The 23,705-nt window shown below is 37.9% G+C and overlaps 1 protein-coding gene across 1 annotated transcript in view; it reads right to left on the reverse strand.

Annotated features, from left to right (window-relative positions):
• Positions 1 to 15,878, reverse strand: part of LOC138082005 (UDP-glucuronosyltransferase 2C1-like) — a 31,821-nt gene extending 15,943 nt beyond the window's left edge. Inside the window, exons 1-3 of the mRNA XM_068975209.1 lie at positions 15,158 to 15,878; positions 5,526 to 5,674; positions 3,229 to 3,360 (exon numbers count right to left, since the gene is read on the reverse strand). Coding sequence (XP_068831310.1) covers positions 3,229 to 3,360; positions 5,526 to 5,674; positions 15,158 to 15,878 — 1,002 coding nt within the window. The remainder of the gene's footprint in view (positions 1 to 3,228; positions 3,361 to 5,525; positions 5,675 to 15,157) is intronic.
• Between the last annotated feature and the right edge of the window lie 7,827 nt (positions 15,879 to 23,705).

The raw sequence follows: 23,705 nt of genomic DNA on the forward strand, positions 1-23,705 counted from the left end.
TTCTCCAGGATAAATCACATCTTGGGTCACAAAGCAACTTTTAGTAAATTTAAAATAATTGAAATTGTATCCAGCATCTTTTCTGATTACAAAGCAATGAGATTAGAAATCAATTGGGAAAGGGGGAAAATGCAAGAAAACATTGTACATGGAGGCTAAACAGTATGTTACTAAACAAACAGTGGATCACTGAGGAAATTTTTTAAGATCTAAGGATTAATGATGACAATATCAATATCATATCATATAACAATATCAAAAACATATAAGACACAGTAAAAACAGTTCTAAGAAGGGAAGTTTTAGCAATACAATATTACCTTGAAAAATCTCAAGTAAATATCCTAACCTTAACCTGAAGCAACTAGAGAAAGAAGAATAAACAAAATCAAAGTTAGTAGAACGAAGTCATAATGATCAAAGCAGTAATAAATGAAACAGAGACAAAGAAAACAGTAGCAAAGATCAATGAAACTAAAATCTGGTTCTCTGAGAAAATAAGCAAAACTGCAAAACTTTAGCCAAACTCATCAAACAAAAAAGGAAGAGGGGTCAAATCAATAAAATGAGAAATGAGAAAGAAGTTACCATGCACAATACAGAACTACAAAGGATATTAAGAGAGTACTAAAAGCAACTGTTTATCAATAAAAGATGATTGCATGACATGGAAGAGATGGACAAAGTCTTAGAAATGAACAATCTCCCAAGACTGAACCAGAAAAATAAAAAGGAAATATAAATAAACAAATCACAAGTACTGAAATTGAAACTGTGGTTAAAAATCCTCCAACAAACAAAAGTCCAGAATCCTGATGACTTCACAGGCAAATTCTGTCAAAATTTAAAGAATTAATACCTATCTTTCTGAAACTCTTCCAAAAATTGCAGAGAAAGGAATATTCTGAATCTCATTATATGAGTTGACCATCATCCTGATATCAAAAACAGACAAAGATATCACAAAAAAAGAATATTATAGGCCAATATCAGTGATAAACATAGATGCCAAAATCTTCAACAAAACACTAGCAATCTGAACCCAACAATACATAAAAAGGATTGTACACTATAATCAAGTGGGATTTATTCCAGAGATGCAAGGATTGTCCAATATACACAAATCAATCAATGTGATACACAACATTAGCAAAGTGGAGAAGGCAATGGCAACCCACTCCAGTACTCTTGCTTGGAAAATCCCATGGGCAGAGGAGCCTGGTAGGCTGTAGTCCATGGGGTCGCTACGAGTCAGACACAGCTGAGCGACTTCACTTTCAATTTTCACTTTCCTGCATTGGAGAAGGAAATGGGAACCCACTCCAGTGTTCTTGCCTGGAGAATCCCAGGGACAGAGGAACCTGGTGGGCTGCCGCCTATGGGGTCGCACAGAGTCGGACATGACTGAGGTGACTTAGCAGCAGCAAAGTGAAAGTCTCTCAGTCATGTCTGACTCTTTGCGACCCCGTGGACTCTACAATCCATGGAATTCTCCAGGACAGAATTCTGGAGTGGTTAGCCTTTCCCTTATCCAAGGGATCTTCCCAACCCAGGGATCGAACCCAGGTCTCCTGCATTGTAACCTGATTCTCTACTAGCTGAGCCACAAAGGAAGCCCAAGAATACTGGAGTGGGTATCCTATCTCTTCTCCAGCAGATCTTCCTGACCTAGTAATTGAACTGGGGTCTCCTGCATTGCAGTTGGTTTCTTTACCAACTGAGCTATCGGGGAAACACATTAACAAACTGAGTAGTAAAGCCATATGATCATCTCAATTGATCCAGGAAAATCTTTTGACAAAATTCAACACATGTTTATGATTAAAAAAAAAAAGAAAAAAGCTCTGTAGAAAGTGAGCCTAGAGGAAAGTTACGTCAACAAAATAAAGGCCATATATGACTAACCTGTAGCAAACATTATTCTCAATGATGAAAAATAAAGCATTTCTTCTAAGACCAGAAACACGACAAGGATGTTCCCTCTTGCCACTTTTATTCAACATAGTTTTGGAGAGAGAGAGTTTTTGGTACCTCTAGCCCTTCCTTAATGCCACTCCTAAGCATTGTATTTTAATGCAATTAAAAATGCAATAATTTTATGAAGTTTTTTTAGATTAAATGTTTAAATGGATGTTACTTCTACAAAGCAATTTTTGAAAGCAGTTGGAATATAAATATAAGAATTGTCATAATTATTTGAAACACGATTGTTGTAATGGTATGTTTTATCTAAAGCTAGGGAAAAGGTGTCACTCAGTTATAACCTAGAATGATAGTAATATAAAATTACAGTTTGGTGGAACATTGTAAAGTATATTCTTAGATCTGTTACTGGATTATTAAAGCTTTAACTGTTTAAGAGTCATTATTTAGGATTTCATTTAGGATTATTTTTAAGATTCATTACTTAGGATTATTAGAAGAAACATTGCTGCTTCTGCTGCTAAGTCTCCTCAGTCGTGTCCGACTCTGTGCGACCCCATAGACGGCAGCCCACCAGGCTCCTCTGTCCCTGGGATTCTCCAGGCAAGAACACTGGAGTGGGTTGCCATTTCCTTCTCTAATGCAGGAAAGTGAAAAGTGAAAGTGAAGTCACTCAGCCGTGTCCGACTTTTCGCAACCCCATGGACTGCAGCCTACCAGGCTCCTCCATCCATGGGATTTTCCAGGCAAGAGTACTGGAGTCGGGCGCCATTGCCTTCTCCAAGAAGAAACATTATTTAGGTTTAATTTTAGAATATATGCTCTTATATCCAAGTTTCATTAAGACAATGTTTAAAATCATTAATTATAAGAAAATATAGTCCCAAGACATGCTGTGAATCAAACCTATTATTTTGAATAGCTTTTCCTTTATTCTCTGTCATGTTATTTGTAACTTGTTTATATGCTTCAGATTTAAAAGATATACATAAAAACAGCCAAAGATGTTAAATTACATGAATGACTTAAAACCTAGGCTCAAAGCTGACTGATGCTTTAACAGTAGCATATGATTAATTTCAGATCATTATTTAAAGAAAATAATGCAATAGAATTTTCTGTTAATAATGCCAGGTTTAAAGCAAGATAGCAATCAAATACCCCCTTTTATCATTTGTACTTTTTCTTTAGCGCTCACTTAAGTCGAGACTAACAATATCAATAGCCTTTCCTGCATTTTAAAAGTATACTTTACCGTGATCATGGATTTTAAAATAACTATCCCTGAAATAAATATTATCTGACCTTCTGTGGAATCTGGGCAAGGGCTGATGCGATCATATTAGACTTTTCTTCTGAGAGGTTTTTGATCATTGACCCCAGAGTAAACACCATGACTCCATCTCTTCCAGAGCTTTGAACAAACTCTTCAAACTCCTGTGAAGAAAACAGTCTTTGAAATATAAAAGTTTACAGTTATAATAGATGTCACACTCTTTTTACAATGTGTCTGAATTATTAGAACAATTACGTAATTTCATTATATAAACCATTTCAGTGTATAATAGATGGCTTGAAATCCTTATTCAGTTCAGTTGCTCAGTTGTGTCTGACTCTTTGCTACCCAATGAATTGCAGCATGCCAGGTCTCCCTGTTCATCACCAACTCCCGGAGTTAACCCAAACTCATGTCCATCGAGTCAGTGATGCCGTCTAGCCATCTCATCCTTATTAGGTGAATTAAAAATTATTGTTACTAAAGGCTCATTTAGTAAAGCATATTTGAGGCATGTGTGTGTCTTTGTGCATGTCTGCTTGTGTTTACAAATTATTGACTGCCTGTTATCTTTTGCCATTTGCTGAGCTCTTTACATGTATCATTTAACTTAGATATATGGTGATTTTATGAGATATTTATACATTTACAAATGGGAAATCTATCTCAGTAAGGTTAAGTAATTTGTCCAAGTCTACACAGCAGTAGCTGGCAAAGCAAATTTCTACCTTTTAAGTTAAATAGTTCCAGTGCTGTACTTTATATTTAGCCTTAGATCCTAATAAGATTATCTTTCATTTTTTCTGATGAATCACTGTCAGTACAATGATACAGTTTTGGTAAATTTACTTTTCTCTGCTTTCTAAATTTCTATTTTCTTTTATTTTGATTATATATATATATATATATATATATATATGTTTCCACATACACAATTAGGAATGATGTAGCCATGTAACATCTGACCAGACAAGTAATGCCGAAATACCTATAAAACATACTCTGAGGATGATAGGAATATATTAAAAATATATAATTTTGAATTAAAAATAAAAACAGTATATTCAATCATACTAAAATAAAAATAAATCTTTTCATCCTGTGTTGAAATACTAGCAAAACTAAGCCAATTAAATAAAATAAGAAAAAAAATGTGTGAGGCTTGAAATGGAAAGACAGGAAAGAAATTTATATTAAGAGATTTCTTACATGGTTATGGAAGCTGGCACGTTTAATCTGCAGAACAGCACATTAGGCTGGAGACTCAGAGAAGAGCCACTGCTGTAGCTTAAGTCTGAAGGTGCCCTACGGGCAGAATTCAGTCTTTTGTTCTAGTCATATCTGAAACTAATTGGATGAGGCTTACCCACATAATGAAGAATAATTTCTTTATTCAGGTCCACATACTTAAAAGTTGATTTCATCTAAAAAGAGCTTCTCAGTAAATTCTAGAAAATGTTTGTCTAAATAGCTGGGTACCTAGCCAGGCAGGTGAACAGATAAAATTAGCCATTACACTATGTTTACAGATGATTTGACTTAAGATATAATGTTATCTTTATGTTCAACTGTAGCATAGTATTAGAGAAGGAAATGGCAACCCATTCGAGTATTATTGCCTGGAGACTCCCAGGGACTGGGGAGCCTGGTGGGCTGCCATCTATGGGGTCGCACAGATTCAGAGATGACGTAGGCGACTTAGAAAAAAAAAAATAGCATAGAGTTTGTAAGATACTAGGAAATATTTTGATGCCATCACTGACTTGATCGACGTGAGTCTGAGTGAACTACGAGAGTTGGTGATGGACAGGGAGGCCTGGCATGCTGCGATTCATGGGGTCGCAAAGAGTCGGACACGTCTGAGTGACTGAACTGAACTGAACTGAGGAAATATTTTAAAATTTATATATAATACATTTTCATGTGTAATGAATGGACTTTGAACAAGAAAAGAAAATATTGAGGACTACTTCAATCAGATAGTAATACATAATCCAAAATAAAGGCTACTCATCTTACTGTAGTGTATAGTCTAAGAAAATAATGGCCATTAAATTCTATGTCTGTTTTCTCTGTTTGGGGATCAAATATTGTTAACAAAAAAAAAACGGAAATCATCTTAAGAGATAAATATTCATAGCTGGGTAGTGAAGATCCCCTGGAGAAGGGAATGTCTATTCCACTCCAGTAGTCTTACCTGGAAAATTCCATGAACAAAAGAGCCTGTTGGGTTACAGTCCATGGGGTCGCAAAGAGTTGGATATGACTGAGTGACTAACACTTCACACTTCATTCATGTAGGTCAATAATAAGCACATTTAATTACCTTAGGTAGGGGCTTTGCAGGCTTGCAGTGCAGTCCTCCAACAAATTCAGTATTAGGCAAGTAAGGTTGAGGAAATTCAAAATCCCAGTAACTTCGAAACAACCACATGTCAGCTTTCCCCATAGTCTCACATAGTGTGGTAGGTTTTCCTGAATAAAAATGAAGGATAATAGAGGGAAAGGAATCTGATATGTTAAATGAGAGATATATCTCCACCTAATTTTCTAAGTAAATTCTTAAAGATCAATACTGAGCCTATGCAACCCAACGTAAATCAATTGGCCTTTTCCCCTGAAGAGTACATGATAGTCAATATGAAAAAGTAAGCATAGATTTAAGTATGTAACAAAATGAAAAGCCTGTTGCTTTCTCTCCGTCAATGGTTTCTTTCGTCTTGAGCTAAGCCTGAACCCATTCATGTGCTTCTACTAAGTACAAGAAACAGGCAGCAGTCCTCAGCCTTCTGAGATAGAGTCGCACCTTCTTTTCTGGAATTCCAATTCATCTCATCATCATTGCTCCAAAAGCCTCTGATTATGTTGAAAATAACTTGTGCTTTACCCATCTTTTTTTCTACTGTTTTCAAGTGTGCTATCACAACTAATTACATTCTGAGTACTTTTAATACAATTCTTAAAGTTATTGTCTCCTTTGCTATAGTTAGTGAAAGTTCTTATTTTACAAGATTTTATCCTCATTGGTGAAGATATTTCACTGCATAATAATCTGGTGGTGAAATAGTTTCTATTTTATAATGAAGCTTACCCAGAATTGTGGTGTCTTTTTTTTTTAAATTTTATTTTTACTTTATTTTACTTTACAATACCATATTGGTTTTGCCATACATTGACATGAATCAGCCATGGGTGTATACGAGCTCCCAATCCTGAATCCCCCTCCCACCTCCCACCCCATATTCTCTCTCTGGATCATCCCTGTGCACCAGCCCTAAGCATCCTGTATCCTGTATTGAACATAGGCTGGTGCTTCATTTCTTACATGATAGTATACATGTTTCAATGCCATTCTCCCAAATCATCCCACCCTCATCCTCTCCCTCAGAGTTCAAAAGTCCTTTCTATACATCTGTGTCTCTTTTGCTGTCTCGCATACAGGGTCATCATTACCATCTTTCTAAATTCCATATATATGTGTTAGTATACTGTATTGGTGTTTTTCTTTCTGGCTTACTTCACTCTGTATAATCGGCTCTAGTTTCATCCATCTCATCAGAATTGATTCAAATGAATTCTTTTTAACGGCTGAGTAATACTCCATTGTGTATATGTACCAAGGCTTTCTTATCCATTCATCTGCTGATGGACATCTAGGTTGTTTCCATGTCCTGGCTATTATAAACAGTGCTGCGATGAACATTGGGGTACATGTGTCTCTTTCAATTCTGGTTTCCTCGGTGTGTATGCCCAGCAGTGGGATTGCTGGGTCATAAGGTAGTTCTATTTGCAATTTTTTAAGGAATCTCCACACTGTTCTCCATAGTGGCTGGACTAGTTTGCATTCCCACCAACAGTGTAGGAGGGTTCCCTTTTCTCCACACCCTCTCCAGCATTTATTGCTTGCAGATTTTTGGATCACAGCCATTCTGACTGGTGTGAAGTGGTACCTCATTGTGGTTTTGATTTGCATTTCTCTGATAATGAGTGATGTGGAGCATCTTTTCATGTGTTTGTTAGCCATCCGTATGTCTTATTTGGAGAAATGTCTATTTAGTTCTTTGGCCCATTTTTTGATTGGGTCATTTATTTTTCTGGAATTGAGCTGCATAAGTTGCTTGTATATTTTTGAGATTAGTTGTTTGTCAGTTGCTTCATTTGCTATTATTTTCTCCCATTCCGAAGGCTGTCTTTTCACCTTGCTTATAGTTTCCTTTGTTGTGCAGAAGCTTTTAATTTTAATTAGATCCCATTTGTTTATTTTTGCTTTTATTTCCAGAATTCTGGGAGGTGGATCATAGAGGATCCTGCTGTGATTTATGTATGAGAGTGTTTTGCCTATGTTCTCCTCTAGGAGTTTTATAGTTTCTGGTCTTACATTTAGATCTTTAATCCATTTTGAGTTTATTTTTGTGTGTGGTGTTAGAAAGTGATCTAGTTTCATTCTTTTACAAGTGGTTGACCTGTTTTCCCAGCACCACTTGTTAAAGAGATTGTCTTTTCTCCATTGTATATTCTTGCCTCCTTTGTCAAAGATAAGGTGTCCATAGGTGTGTGGATTTATCTCTGGGCTTTCTATTTTGTTCCATTGATCTATATGTCTGTCTTTGTGCCAGTACCATACTGTCTTGATGACTGTGGCTTGGTAGTAGAGCCAGAAATATGTGCTCCATGTCACTGATAGAAGGAAACCGTAGCTATCTGGTTTCTCACCACATGACTTTTTGAATAGTCTCCTTGATGTTCTAAGTGTGCTAAAGTTTTGTTTAGAAAATATAAGGTATTTGAACTCCTAGGATGATGCATCTGCATAAGAGATCAAAGCAAATCTCAGTAAATGAGAGATTTTATTCTGGTAACGACAATATCCAGTTTCATACTGAGTACATATCTTTTGGAAAATGTACATAAGTTTTACTTTGTCATTTATTTTTTTAATTTACTTTTGAGCTAAAATACATTGAAATTAATTGCTAACTGGGAATATTTCTGTCTAGTAGAAAATATCATCTCCCAAATTACGATTTTATTGCTCTATAGGATATTTTTTGACCATTGTTTTGTCTAACCTAGGATTTTTATTCTAAAATTCTTTATCCTCTGAAAGGTTTATAAACAGCTTCTCAATTTTTTGTAATGAATGCTGTCTTTCTTGTTTTTATTTCTCATCAATTATTTGAACATATCTATGACATGTTTCTGGAGAAGGCAATGGCACCCCACTACAGTACTCTTGCCTGGAATATCCCATGGGTGGAGGAGCTTCCCAGGCTGCAGTCCATCGGGTTGCTAAGAGTCGGACACGACTGAGCGGCTTCACTTTCACTTTTCACTTTCCTGCACTGGAGAAGGAAATGGCAACCTACTCCAGTGTTCTTGCCTGGAGAATCCCAGGGATGGGGGAGCCTGGTGGGCTGCCGTCCGTGTCTCACAGAGTTGGACACGACTGAAATGACTTAGCAGCAGCAACAACAGCATGACATGTTTTAATGAATAATTTTATAAATTATGTGTTATATTTTTAAAGTTTGAAAAACATACTTTCAATACATAACATAATTAAGATTTTAAATTCTGAATAGCTAAATTATATCTATATCTTAGAGCATTTTAACATTTATGAGAGTAAAAGAAATGTGGTTCTTCTATTTATCAAGTTTTTACTCTTCTCAGATTATTGATATAGTCCACCAAATATATATATATATATATATATATATATATATATATATATATTCTAAGTTGCTAATAACTATGGAAAAATCAGGGACAGAGTAATACCCTATCAATAAGGCATCACTCAAAAAGATGTTCCTAAACTGAGTGTCAGACTGCTGGGACCAGAAGTAAACAAACAAGTTCAACCAAGTTGTAGATCAATTAAGGCTTAATCCATGATCAGAAAATGTAATCTAGATGAAATTTTAAGTTATTTTTTTCTTAGTGTTGCCTTTTGTAGCTTGAACTCTCAACATGGATGTGTGATGCTTTCTGCCCACATTTTATAGGGCCATGTCTAGAGATATAAGCACGTGTTTTTGTCACAAAATGCCCAGAAGAAGTTTCAGTGCAACATGCTGACCTTGATTAGGTCATATGACTTTTTTTAACATATTACATATTGCCAGGCAGCACAGTTCATTAGAAGCACTCATATTGTTTTTGAGTTGTTGAATAATTTCTCAGAGGAAATATTGAATAGATACTCAAAAAAGGAAGTGGCTATATAAAATAAGAGATCATAGCTATATTTTTTTTTAACTTTTTAGGAATAAACACAATTTTTAGTAATGATAGGGTATTAGAGATACATCTGTTAAAATCAGTAACAAGAAAAATAATAGAAGTTCATATGAAAATGAAAAAGTTCCAAATGAACAAATCATTCCTTAGAAATAAAAAGCTGTAGGCATCACGCACTCTAATTTTAAAGAATATTATAAAGCTATAGTAATCAAAGCAATACATAGGTTTAAAAACAGTCACCAGGTCCATTAGAACAGAAGCAAAGGCCCAAAGATAAACTGATGCATATGTAGTCAACTAGTATTTCACAAGGGAGCCAAAAATATTCAATGAACTCACTCTACTACAAAATTATATTAAAATAGACCAGGCTTAAATATAAGACCTAAAACCACAAAATTCCTCAAAGAAAACAAGGGAAAATAATTTTTGACATTCATCATGGCAGTGAATTTAAATATGACACCTAAAATATAAGTAACAAAATTAAAAATGAACAAGTGGAACTACTTACAACTAGAAGTTACTGCACACTGCACAGAAAAAAAAAATGATCAACAAAAAAGAAGGCAGCCTATGAACAGAGAAAAAAATATTTGCAAACCATAAGTCTGTATATGTGTTATTATTGTTGTTCAGTCACTCACTCACGTATGACCCTTGGTGACACCATCAACTGCAGCACTCCAGGCTTCCCAGTCGTTCACCATCTCCTGGAACTGACTCAAACTCATGTCCACTATATTTGGTTGGTGATGCCATCCAACCATTTCATCTTCTATGGTTCCCATTTCCTCTTGCCTTCAATCTTTCCCAGAATCAGGGTCTTTTCTAATGAGTCAGCTCTTCGTATTAGGTGACCAAAGTATTGGAGCTTCAATTTCAGCATCAGTCCTTTCAATAAATATTCAGGATTGATTTCCTTTAGAATTGACAGGTTGGATCTCCTTGCAGTCTAAGGGACTCTCAAGACTCTTCTCCAATACCACAATTCAAAAGCATCAGTTCTTCAACACTCAGCCTCCTTTATGGTCCAACTCCTACATCCATACATAACTACTGGAAAAACCATAACTTTGACTATATGGACCTTTGTTGCCAAAGCAATGTCTCTGCTTTTTAATATGCTGTCTAAGTTGGTCATAGTTTTTCTTTTAATTTCATGGCAGCTGCCACCATGTGCAGTGATTTTGGAGCCCTGCAAATGAGAGCTCCAAAGAAAATATGATCTCTCACTGTTTCAATTTTTTGCCCATCTATTTCCATGAAGTGATGGGACCTGATGCCATGATCTTCGTTTTTGAATGTTGAGTTTTAAGCCAGCTTTTTCATTCTCCTCTTTCACCTTCAGCAAGTGATTCTAGTTCCTGTTCAATTTCTACCATAAGGGTCCTGTCCAATTTCTACCATAAGGGTCCTGTCATCTGCATTTCTGAGGTTATTGATATTTCTCCCAGAAATCTTGATTCCAGCTTGTGTTTCATCCAGCCTCACATTTCACATGATGTACTCTGCTGCTGCTGCTAAGTCACTTCAGTTGTGTCCGACTCTGTGCAACCCCATAGACAGCAGCAGCCCACCAGGTTCCCCCGTTCCTGGGATTCTCCAGGCAAGAACACTGGAGTGGGTTGCCATTTCCTCCTCTAATGCAGGAAAGTGAAAAGTGAAAGTGAAGTCTCTCATTCGTGTCCGACCCTCAACAACCCCATGGACTGCAGCCTTCCAGGCTCCTCCATCCATAGGATTTTCCAGGCAAGAGTACTGGATTGGGGTGCCATTGCCTTGTCTGTAATGTACTCTGCATGTAAGCTAATTAAGCAAGGTGACAATATACAGCCTTGACAGACTCATTTCCCAATATGGAACCAGTCTGTTGTTCCATGTCCAGTTCTAACCGTTGCTTCTTGACCTGCATACAGTATTTTCAGGAGGTAGGTAAGGTGGGCTAGTGTTCACTTTCTTGAAGAATTTTCCAGTTTGTTGTGATCCACACAGTTAAAGGCTTTGGTATAGTCAATAAAACAGTTATAGATGTTTTTCTGGAATTCTCTTACTTTTCTAGGATCCAGCAGATTTTAGCAATTTCTGCTGGATCTCTAGTTCCTCTGCCTTTTCTAAATCCAGCTTGAACATCTAGAAGTTCTTGGTTCACGTACTGTTGAAGTCTAGCTTGGAGAATGTTCAGCACTACTGTCCTAGTCTATGAAATGAGTGCAAAGTGAGCAGTAGTTTGAACATTCTTCAACAGTGCCTTTCTTTGGGTTTTGAATGAAAACTGACCTTTCCCAGGCTGTGGCCACTGCTGAGTTTTCCAAATTTGCTGGCATACTGAGTGCTGCACTGTCACAGCATCATCATCTTTCAGGATTTGAAAGAGTTCAGCTGGAATTCCACCACCTCCGCTAGCTTTGCTCATAGTGATGCTTCCTAAGGCCCACTTGACTTTTCATCCCAGTATGTCTGGCTCTCTGTGAGTGATCACACAGTAGAGATTATCTAGGTCATAGAGATCATTTTTGTATAGTTCTTTTGTGTACCCTTGCCACTTCTTCTTAATATTTTATGCTTCTGTTAGGTCCATACCATTTCTGTCCTTTTTTGTGCCCATTTTTGCATGAAACATTCCCTTGTTATCTCTAATTTTCTTAAAGATATCTCCCATTCTACTGTTTTCCTCTGTTTCTTTGTATAGATCACTTAGTAGGGGTTTCTTATCTCTCACTTGTATTCCTTGGAACTATGTATTCAGATGGGTATATCTTTCATTTTCTCCTTTGCCTTTTGCTTATCTTTTCTCAGCTAGGTGTTACCATCTAAAATATAGGGAGAACTCATACAATTCAAACCACAAAAAAAATAATTCCTTACAAAATTAGCTGAAGACCTGAATAAACAATTTTTGAAGAAAAGATTCAAATAGTTAATAAGAATATGAAATAATGCTCAATGTTACTAGTCACCAAGAAAATTCAAAGCAAAGCTACAAGGAAGTAACATCTCGTACCTGTTATAATGGCGATCATCAAAATGATGAGACAACAAATGTTAGTGAGTAGGTAGTTAAAAGAGACACCTTAACACTGTTAATGCAAATGTAAATCAATATAGCCAATATGGAAAATGTGATGGTGATTCCTCAAAATTTAAAAATAAAGCTAACATATGATCCAAAATTTCTACTTCTGGATATAATATAAAAAAAGAATAAAGCAAAAAAAACAAACAAAAAACAGATCACTGCACTCTCAGGCTCATTGAAGCATTGTTTACAATAGCCAGAAACATGGAAACAACTTAGGTGTTTATAAATAGGTGAATGTATAAAGAAAACATGATGACAGATGGAGTGGAATATTATTAAGTCATGAGTAACAAGGAAAACTTGCCATTTGCCTCAACATGGATGGACCTTGAGGATATGATGTTAAGTGAAGTAAGACAGGCAAATATATCACTTATATATGGATTCTAAAGAGAAAACAAAACAAAAACTACAACAAGCTATAGACACTGAGAAGACTGGTGATTGCCAGATGCTAGGGTTGGGTCATGGTCACAATAGGTAGGTGAAGGTGGTCAAATGGTACAAAGTTCCAGTTCTAAAGTAAGTAATTAGGGAGTGTAATTTACAATCTGGTGACTCTAGTCACTAGTACTGTATTACATTTGAAAGGTACTAAGAAAATAGGCTTCCCTGGTGGCTCAGAGGTTAAAGTGTCTGCCTGCAATGCGGGAGACCTGGGTTCGATTCCTGGGTTGGGAAGATCCCCTGGAGAAAGAAATGGCAACCCACTCCAGTATTCTTGCCTGGAGAATCCCATGTATGGAGAAGCCTGGTGGGCTACAGTCCACGGGGTTGCAAACAGTCGAACACAACTGAGTGACTTAACTTCCAAGAAAGTAGATATTAAGTGTTCTCAAGTAAAAGCCATTTGTATTTATGTGTAGTGATGGATATTATCTGGAGTTATTGTGGTGATTATTTCACAATATGTACAAATATCTAATCATTTTGTTGTAAACCTCTTTTGAAACAAAATTATTTTAAAGCAAGACAGAAAAATTTTGCATAAAAATTTATCTGCCAGTTGAGGCACTCCTTGTTTTAGTCTTCAGTGTGCGTCTGCATTATACATTAACTAGATCCCCTTAGAAGACACAGGAAAGTTGCTTACAAAAAAGAAAAATTTTCCTCCTTGCACCAGCAAGGTAACTCTTTAGGAGGTAACATTCCTTCCTTAACCTCTTCAGGGGTCACAATGATCCACTACTCATTTTTTAGGACTACATAAACTGGCAATCAAATGTTGTGATGTATAACCCTTTCTCTCAAAAACTTATATGACAATTCTTTAACTTCTAATGGGCAGAACATTCCTCAGAGATTCCTGACAGATTTTCTCCAGGGTTATAATCCTCAAATTGGCTCAAACAAAATTTTCCGTTTCTTTCATAGGTTGACTATTGATTAACATTTTTGTCGCCAACTGCAACTAATACAATGTTGCTGCTGCTGCTGCTGCTGCTAAGTCGCTTCAGTTGTGTCCGACTCTGTGCGACCCCATAGATGGCAGGCTCCCCCGTCCCTGGGATTCTCCAGGCAAGAACACTGGAGTGGGTTGCCATTTCCTTTTCCAATGCATGAAAGTGAAAAGTGAAAGTGAAGTCGCTCAGTCGTGTCTGACTCTTAGCGACCCCATGCACTGCAGCCCACCAGGCTCCTCCGTCCATGGGATTTTCCAGGCAAGAGTACTGGAGTGGGGTTACATGCTAATAATAACTCAAAAAAAAATCTATCTGAAAGTGAAAGTCGCTCAGTCGTGTCTGACTCTTTGTGACCCCATGGACTATATAGCCCGTGAAATTCTCCAGGCCAGAATACTGGGGTGGGTATCCTTTCCCTTCCCTAGGGGATCTCAAAAAAATCTAGCTAAAGAAAATATAAGAAAGATTCTGCTTTCTCAAGGGTAATTTATCCCTTATGCAAAACTTCCTTAACATAATCACATAATCACCTTAACATAATAAAAAATAAATTATTCAAAAGGAAAATAGAAGGGATAAATGGACTTGATAAAATAGAGAAAAATTTTGTACTCAGGGTCAAAAGTCACTAGTTGACCTCTAATGCAATTTTAAATAGAACAACAAGAACAAAACACTGAGGTGAGTTAAAAAAAAAAGTTAGAAATATGATCCTTCAAAAAAAAAAAAAACTTCTTGTTTTAACACTTTAGAAGACAAGAGAAAATGAAACCAAACTACATTATTTATTTTCTATTTTCAGGTTTGCTTGCATTGCAAACCTGGCCACCAAGTAATCATTACTTCATAGAAAACAAATATAAAGCCTTAGAAGGTGCAAGTTAATCAGAAAGAAAGTAGTCTGCTTAAGAGCAGAAGTGAAAAACAGAAAACAAATCCAAGGTTAGAGAAATCAAGAACACTGTCTGGTTTGGGTTCTCCAGACACTCCAAAATATTATGCATGAGTATAGAGAATATTTCTTCTTGGATATATTATCAGTATTTAATCATATAACACAAAACCATAAAAAGGCATGTTATTACTTTTAAAATTCAAACCAGTGTAGCCACAGAAGCTTGGATCTTCTTCACCTAAAATACTTTTTGTAAGTTTTCATACAGTCAGATAAATATTTACATTTTTCATAGTATATAAGAATACTTACTATATACACATTTCTCTTACCTAAGACCTTGCTGTAATATTCATCCCATTCTGGAAATACATAATATGAATATATTATGTCACTCACTGTATACAGTAACCAGTTCTCCAGCCTCTGTATAAAAGTCATCTTGTCTGTCAGTCTTGATGTGACACCAGGAACATATGAAGAAGGCATAGGAAGCCCAGCACACAGTCTTTCAATGACATTCCCAGAGAAAAATCGAAAAGTGTATATAAATGGAATATTCAAGAGTTCAGCCACCAATTCCCCACAAAAACTTAAAGGGTCAGCAATACATACATCAAACTTGGCTGCCTGTAGCCTGCTGAGTAACTCCTTGTTAGTGACAGCACTGTCACACACTCTTTTGGTTGTTAATAAAAATTTTCTGCCTATGTTTGCCAGTTTTATTTGCATTCCCAACCATGAGAACTTTGACATGTCAAAAGAAGCTTCATAGAGAATGGTACTGAGCTCTTCCATTGAAGTTTCTTTAGTTACCGAAAGTTGGAGGATCTCCACATTATAGGGAACCTTGGTATGATCAATCAGAAGACTTGGTGAAGGTATCAAGACAGTTATCTCATGCCCACGATGGTGAAGCTCTTCTAGAATAACTTGTAAATTAATCCAATGACTAAAATCTGTAGGCCATACAAGAACTTTGCCCGTCCTCCCAGAGTCAAGGAGACATAGCTGCAGCACGAAAAGGATGCAGAAGCCTTTCACAGTCTTCATGGCTACTTCTTGCCTAAATTAAATCTGGGCTTAAGTCAAGTGCATGAAACTCACAATCCAAAGATCTCTCCTTAACTTTCTCGATCAGTTCATAGTAGGTTGGGCTGAACTTTGAATTGTGTACTTTGTATTATGGATTAAAATGAAAAACAACAGCTTTGATGGGAAAAAAAAAAAAAAAAAACCTCTATAAACTCAACCCCTCAGTCAAAGGCATCAATCTTCAATGTTCAGCTTTCGTTATAGTCCAGCTCTCACACCCATACATGACTACTGGAAAACCAATAGCTCTGACTAGATGGACTTATGTTTTGCAAAGTAATGTCTCTGTTTTCTAATATGCTCTCTAGGTTGGTCATAGCTTTTCTTCCAAGGAGTAATCATCTTTTAATTTCATGGCTGCAGTCACCATCTGCAGTGATCTTGGAGCCCAAAAAAATAAAGTCTGTCACTGTTTCCATTGTCTCCCTATCTATTTGCCATGAAGTGATGGGACTGGATGCCATGATCTTTGTTTTTGAATGTTGAGTTTTAAGCCAACTTTTTCACTCTCCTCTTTCACTTTCATCAAGTGGCTCTTCAGTTCCTCTTCGCTTTTGGCCATAAAGGTGGTGTCATCTGCATATCTGAGGTTACTGATATTTCTCCCAGAAATCTTGATTTCATCTTGTGCTTCTTCCAGCCCAGCATTTCACATAAGCAGGGTGACAATATACAACTTTCACGTACTCCTTTCCCAATTTGGAGCCAGTCCATTGTTCCCTGTCTGTCTGTAACTGTTACTTCTTGACCTCCATACAGATTTCTCAGGAGACCAGTAAGGTGGTAAGGTGGTCTGGTATTTTCCACAGTTTCTTGTGATCCACAAAGTCAAAGGCTTTGGAGTAGTCGGTAAAGCGGATGTTTTTCGGGAACTCTCCTGCCTTTTCTATGATCCAACGGATGTGAGCAATTTGACCTCTGGTTCCTCTGTGTTTTCTAAATCATCTTGAACATCAGGAAGCTCTCACTTCATGTACTATTGAAGCCTCACTCAGAGAATGTTGAGCAATACTTTGCTAGCTTGTGAGCTGAGTACAGTTGGGTGGTAGATTCTACATTCTATGGCATTGCCTTTCTTTGGGATTAGAATGAAAACTGACATTTTCCAGTCTGGTGACCACTGCTAAGTTTTCCATATTTGCTGGCATATTGAGTGCTGCACATTAACAGTGTCGTCTTTAAGAATTTGAAATAGCTCAGCTGGAATTCCATCACCTCCACTAGTTTTGTTCATAGTGATGCTTCCTAAGGCCCACTTAACTTCACACTCTAGGTTGTCAGGTTCTAGGTGAGTGATCACACCATCGAAGTTATCTGAGTCATTGAGATCTTTTTTTTTTTTTTTTTTTGTATAGTTCTTCTGTGTATTCTTGCCACTTTTTCTTAATATCGTCTGCTTCTGTTAGGTCCATACCATTTCTGTCCTTTATTGTGCCCATCTTTACATGAAATATTCTTTTGGTATCTCTAATTTTCTTGAAGAGGTCTCTAGTCTTTCCCAATCTATTGTTTTCCTGTTTCTTTGCATTGATCACTTAGGAAGGAAAGCTTTCTTTTCTTTCCTTGCTATTCTTTGGAATTCTGCTTTCAGTTGGATATATCTTTCCTTTTCTCCTTTGCCTGTCAATTCCCTTTTTTCTCAGCTATTTGTAAGGTCTCCTCAGGAAACCATTTTGCTTTTTTGCATTTCTTTTTCTTGGAGATGATCTTGATCACTGTCTCCTGTACAATATCATGAACCTCCATCAAAAGTTCTTCAGGCACTCTGTCTATCAGATCTAATCCCATTAATCTATTTGTCACTTCCACTGTATAATCATAAAGGATTTGGTTTAGGTCATACCTGAATGGTGTAGCGGTTTTCCCTACTTTCTTCAATTTAAGTCTAAATTTGGCAATAAGGAGTTGGTGTTCTGAGCCACAATCAGCTTCCAGTCTTGTTTGTGCTGACTGTATAGAGCCTCACAATATTCTCCAGGAAAAAATATAATCAATCTGATTTTGGCATTGTCCACCTGGTGATGTCCATATGTAGCACTGCCTCTTGTGTTGTTGGAAGAATGTGTATGCTATGACCAGTGTGTTCTCTTGCAAAACTCTGCTAGCCTTTGCTGCTTCATTTTGTACCTCAAGGCTAAACTTTTCTGTTACTCCAGGTATTTCTTGATTTTTTTATTTTGCATTCCAACCCCCTCTGATGAAAAGGACATCTTTTTTCGGTGTTAGTTCTAGAAGGTCTTGTAGGTCTTCTTAGAACTATTCAACTTCAGCTTCTTTGGCATTAGTGGTTGGGGCATAAGACTTGGATTACTGTGATATTGAATGGTTTGCCTTGGAAATGAACAGAGATCATTTTGTCATGTTTGAGATTGCACCCAAGTATGCGTTTCAGACTATTCTGTTGACAATGAGGGCTATTCCATTTTTTCTAAGTGATTCTTGCCCACAATAGTAGATATAATGGTCTTCTGAGTCAAAATCTCCTATTCTAGTCCATTTAGTTCACAGATTCCAAAAATGTCTATGTTCATTATTGCCATTTCCTATTTGACCACTTCCAATTTGCCTTGCTTTATGGACCTAACATTCCAGGTTCCTTGCAATATTTTTCCTTACTGCAATATTGTTCTTTACAGCATCACAGTTGACTTCTACCACTGGTCACATCCACAGCTGGGCGATGTTTTTGCTTTGGCTCCGTCTCTTCATTCTTTCCGGAGCTATTCCTCTACTCTTCTTCAGTAGCATATTGGGTACATATTGACTTGGGGAGTTTATCTTTCAGTGTCATATCTTTTTTCCTTTTCATACTCTCATGGGGTTCTCAAGGCAAGAATACTGAAGTGGTTTTCCATTCTCTTCTCCAGTGGACCATGTTTTGTCAGAACTCTCCACCATGGCTCATCCATCTTGGGTGTCCCTATATGGCACAGCTCATAGTTTCACTAAGTTCTACAAGGCTGTGGTTCTTGTGATCAGTTTGGTTAGTTTTCTGTGAGTGTAGTTTTCATTCTGTCTGTCCTCTGATGGGGCTTCCCTGGTAGCTCAGCTGGTAAATAATTTGCCTGCAATGTGGGAGACCTGGGTTTGATCTCTAGGTTGGAAGATACCCTGGAGAAGGGAAAGGCTACCCACTCCAGTATTCTTGCCTGGATAATTACGTGGACTGTATAGTTCACGGGATCACAAAGAGTAAGACACAACTGAGTGAAGAACTGTGTTTGATCTCTGGGTTGGAAGATAACCTGGAGAAGCAAAAGGCTACTGACTCCAATATTCTGTCCTGGAGAATCCCATGGATTGTATAGTCCATAGGATCGCAAAGAGTCAGACAGGACTGAGTGACTTTCACTTTCACTTGCCCTCTGATGAATAAGGATAAGAGGTTTATGGAAGCTTATCATTTTTTAGCACTACATAAACTGGCAATACAATGTTCTGATATATAACCCACTCTTATATAGCCCTTTCCCTCAAAAACTTATATGACAGTTCTTTAACTTCTAATGGGCAGACCATTCTTCAGAGTTTCTTGCCAGATTTTCTCTAGGATTATAATCCTCAGACTGGCATTGATAAAATTTTCCATTTTTTTTCCTAGGTTGACTATTGATTAAATTTTTGTCATCATCTGAAACTAATGCTTTAGGGCCTAGAGGAGCTATTCCACGTTGAAGGTCAGGAACAGCGACGGTAAGGAGATACCCCTCGTCCAAGGTAAGGAGCAGTGGCTATGCTTTGCTGGAGCAGCTGTGAAGAGAGACCCCATGCCCAAGGTAAGAAAAACCCAAGTAAGATGGTAGGTGTTGCAAGAAGGCACCAGAGGGCAGACCCACTGAAACCATACTCACAGAAAACTAGTCACTCTAATCAAACTAGGACCACAGCCTCGTCTAACTCAATGAAACCAAGCCATGCCTGCGGGGCAACCCAAGATGGGCCGGTCATGGTGGAGAAGTCTGACAGAACTTGGTCCACTGGAGAAGGGAATGGCAAACCACTTCAGTATTCTTGCCTTGAAAACCCCATAAACAGTATGAAAAGGCAAAATGAACACTAAAAGAGGAACTGCCCAGGTCATTAGGTGCCCGATATGCTACTGGAGATCAGTGGAGAAATAACTCCAGAAAGAATGAAGGGATGGAGCCAAAGCAAAAACAATACCCAGCTGTGGATGTGACTGGTGATACAAGCAAGATCCGATGCTGTAAAGAGCAACATTGCATAGGAACCTGGAATGTCAGGTCCATGAATCAAGGCAAATTGGAAATGGTCAAACAAGAGATGGCAAGGGTGAATGTCGACATTCTAGGAATCAGCGAACGAAAATGGACTGGAATGGGTCAATTTAACTCAGATGACCATTATATCTACTACTGCGGGCAGGAATCCCTCAGAAGAAATGGAGTAGCCATCATGGTCAACAAAAGAGTACGAAATGCAGTACTTGGATGCAATCTCAAAAGCGACAGAATGATCTCTGTTCATCTCCAAGGCAAACCATTCAATATCACAGTAATCCAAGTCTATGCCCCAACCACTAATGCTGAAGAAGCTGAAGTTGAACGGTTTTATGACGACCTACAAGACCTTTTAGAACTAACACCCAAAAAAGATATCCTTTTCATTATAGGGGACTGGAATGCTAAAGCAGGAAGTCAAGAAACACCTGGAGTAACAGGAAAATTTGGCCTTGGAATGCAGAATGAAGCAGGCAAAGACTAACAGAGTTTTGCCAAGAAAATGCACTGGTCATAGCAAACACCCTCTTCCAACAACACAAGAGAAGACTCTACACATGGACATCACCAGATGGTCAACACCAAAATCAGATTGATTATATTCTATGCAGCCAAAGATGGAGAAGCTCTAACAGTCAACACAAACAAAACCAGGAGCTGACTGTGGCTCAGATCATGAACTCCTTATTGCCAAATTCAGACTTAAATTGAAGAAAGTAGGGAAAACCGCTAGATCATTCAGATATGACCTAAATCAAATCCCTTATGATTATACAGTGGAAGTGAGAAATAGATTCAAGGGCCTAGATCTGATAGACAGAGTGCCTAATGAACTATGGAATGAGGTTCATAACATTGTATAGGAGACCATCCCCATGGAAAAGAAATGCAAAAAAGCAAAATGGCTGTCTGGGGAGGCCTTACAAATAGCTATGAAAAGAAGAGAAGTGAAAAGCAAAGGAGAAAAGGAAAGATATAACCATCTGAAAGCAGAGTTCCAAAGAATAGCAAGAAGAGATAAGAAAGCGTTCTTCAGCAATCAATGCAAAGAAATAGAGGAAAACTAAAGAATGCAAAAGACTAGAGATCTCTTCAAGAAAATTAGAGATACCAAGGGAACATTTCATGCAAAGATCGGCTCGATAAAGGACAGAAATGGTATGGACCTAACAGAAGCAGAAGATATTAAGAAGAGGTGGCAAGAATACACGGAAGAACTGTACCAAAAAGATCTTCATGACCCAGATAATCATGATGATGTGATCACTAATCTAGATCCAGACATCTTGGAATGTGAAGTCAAGTGGGCCTTAGAAAGCATCACTACAACAAAGCTAGTGGAAGTGATGGAATTTCAGTTGAGCTGTTTCAAATCCTGAAAGATGATGCTGTGAAAGTGCTGCACTCAATATGCCAGCAAATTTGGAAAACTCAGCAGTGGCCACAGGACCGGAAAAGGTCAGTTTTCATTCCAATCCCAAAGAAAGCCAATGCCAAAGAATGTTCAAACTACTGCACAATTGCACTCATTCACCTGCTAGTAAAGTAATGCTCAAAATTCTCCAAGCCAGGCTTCAGCAATACGTGAACCATGAACTCCCTGATGTTCAAGCTGGTTTTACAAAAGGCAGAGGAACCAGAGATCAAATTGCCAGCATCCACTGGATCATGGAAAAAGCAAGAGAGTTCCAGAAAAACATCTATTTCTGCTTTATTGACTATGCCAAAGCCTTTGACTTTGTGGATCACAATAAAGTGTGGAAAATTCTGAAAGAGATGAGAATACCAGACCACCTGACCTGCCTCTTGAGAAACCTTTATGCAGGTCAGGAAGCAACAGTTAGAACCGGACATGGAACAACAGACTGGTTCCAAATAGGAAAAGGAGTCTGTCAAGGCTGTATATTGTCACCCTGTTTATTTAACTTATATGCAGAGTACATCATGAGAAACGCTGGGCTGGAAGAAGCACAAGCTGGAATCAAGATTGCTGAGAGGAATATCAATAACCTCAGATATGCAGGTGACACCATGCTTATGGCAGAAAGTGAAGAGGAACTAAAAAGCCTCTTGATGAAAGTGAAAGAGGAGAGCTTAAAAAGTTGGCTTAAAGCTCAACATTCAGAAAATGAAGATCATGGCATCCGGTCCCATCACTTCATGGGAAATATATGGGGAAACAGTGGGAACAGTGTCAGACTTTATTTTTTGGGGCTCCAAAATCACTGCAGATGGTGACTGCAGCCATGAAATTAAAAGACACTTACTCCTTGGGAGAAAAGTTATGACCAACCTAGATAGTATATTCAAAAGCAGAGACATTACTGTGCTGACTAAGGTCCGTCTAGTCAAGGCTATGGTTTTTCTTGTGGTCATGTATGGATGTGAGAGTTGGACTGTGAAGAAGGCTAGCACCGAAGAATTGATGCTTTTGAACTGTGGTGTTGGAGAAGACTCTTGAGAGTCCCTTGGACTGCAAGGAGATCCAACCAGTTCATTCTGAAAGAGATCAATCCTGGGATTTCTTTGGAAGGAATGATGCTAAAGCTGAAACTCCAGTACTTTGGCCACCTCATGTGAAGAGTTGACTCATTGGAAAAGACTGTGATGCTGGGAAGGATTGAGGGCAGGAGAAGGGGATGACCCAGGATGAGATGGCTGGATGACATCACTGACTCGATGGAGGTGAGTCTGAGTGAACTCTGGGAGTCGGGGATGGACAGGGAGTCCTGGCGTGCTGCATTTCATGGGGTCGCAAAGAGTCAGACACGACTGAGTGACTGAACTATACTCAACTGAACTCTTTTCCTCTATTTCTTTGCATTGATCACTGAAAAAGTCTTTCTTATCTCTTCTTGCTATTCTTTGGAACTCTGCATTCAGATGCTTATATCTTTACTTTTCTCCTTTGCTTTTTTCCTCTCTTCTTTTCACAGCTATTTGTAAGGCCTCCCCAGACAGCCATTTTGCTTTTTTGCAGTTCTTTTCCATGGGAATGGTCTTGATCCCTGTCTCCTGTACAATGTCATGAACCTCATTCCATAGTTCATTAGGCACTCTGTCTATCAGATCTAGGCCCTTAAATCTATTTCTCACTTCCACTGTATAATCATAAGGGATTTGATTTAGGTCTTACTTGCATGGTCTAGTGGTTTTCCTTACTTTCTTCAATTTAAGCCTGAATTTGACAATAAGGAGTTCATGATCTGAGCCACAGTCACCTCCTGGTCTTGTTTTTGCTGACTGTATAGAGCTTCTCCATCTTTGGCTGCAAAGAACACAATCAATCTGATTTTGGTGTTGACCATCTGGTGATGTCCATGTGTAGAGTCTTCTCTTGTGTTGTTGGAAGTGGGTGTTTGCTATGACCAGTGCATTTTCTTGGCAAAACTCTGTTAGTCTTTGCCTGCTTCATTCTGCATTCCAAGGCCAAATTTTCCTGTTACTCCAGGTGTTTCTTGACTTCCTGCTTTAGCATTCCAGTCCCCTATAATGAAAAGGATATCTTTTTTGGGTGTTAGTTCTAAAAGGTCTTGTAGGTCGT

This window comes from Capricornis sumatraensis, chromosome 7, assembly GCF_032405125.1.
Source record: "Capricornis sumatraensis isolate serow.1 chromosome 7, serow.2, whole genome shotgun sequence".
NCBI classification, from domain to species: Eukaryota; Metazoa; Chordata; class Mammalia; order Artiodactyla; family Bovidae; genus Capricornis; species Capricornis sumatraensis.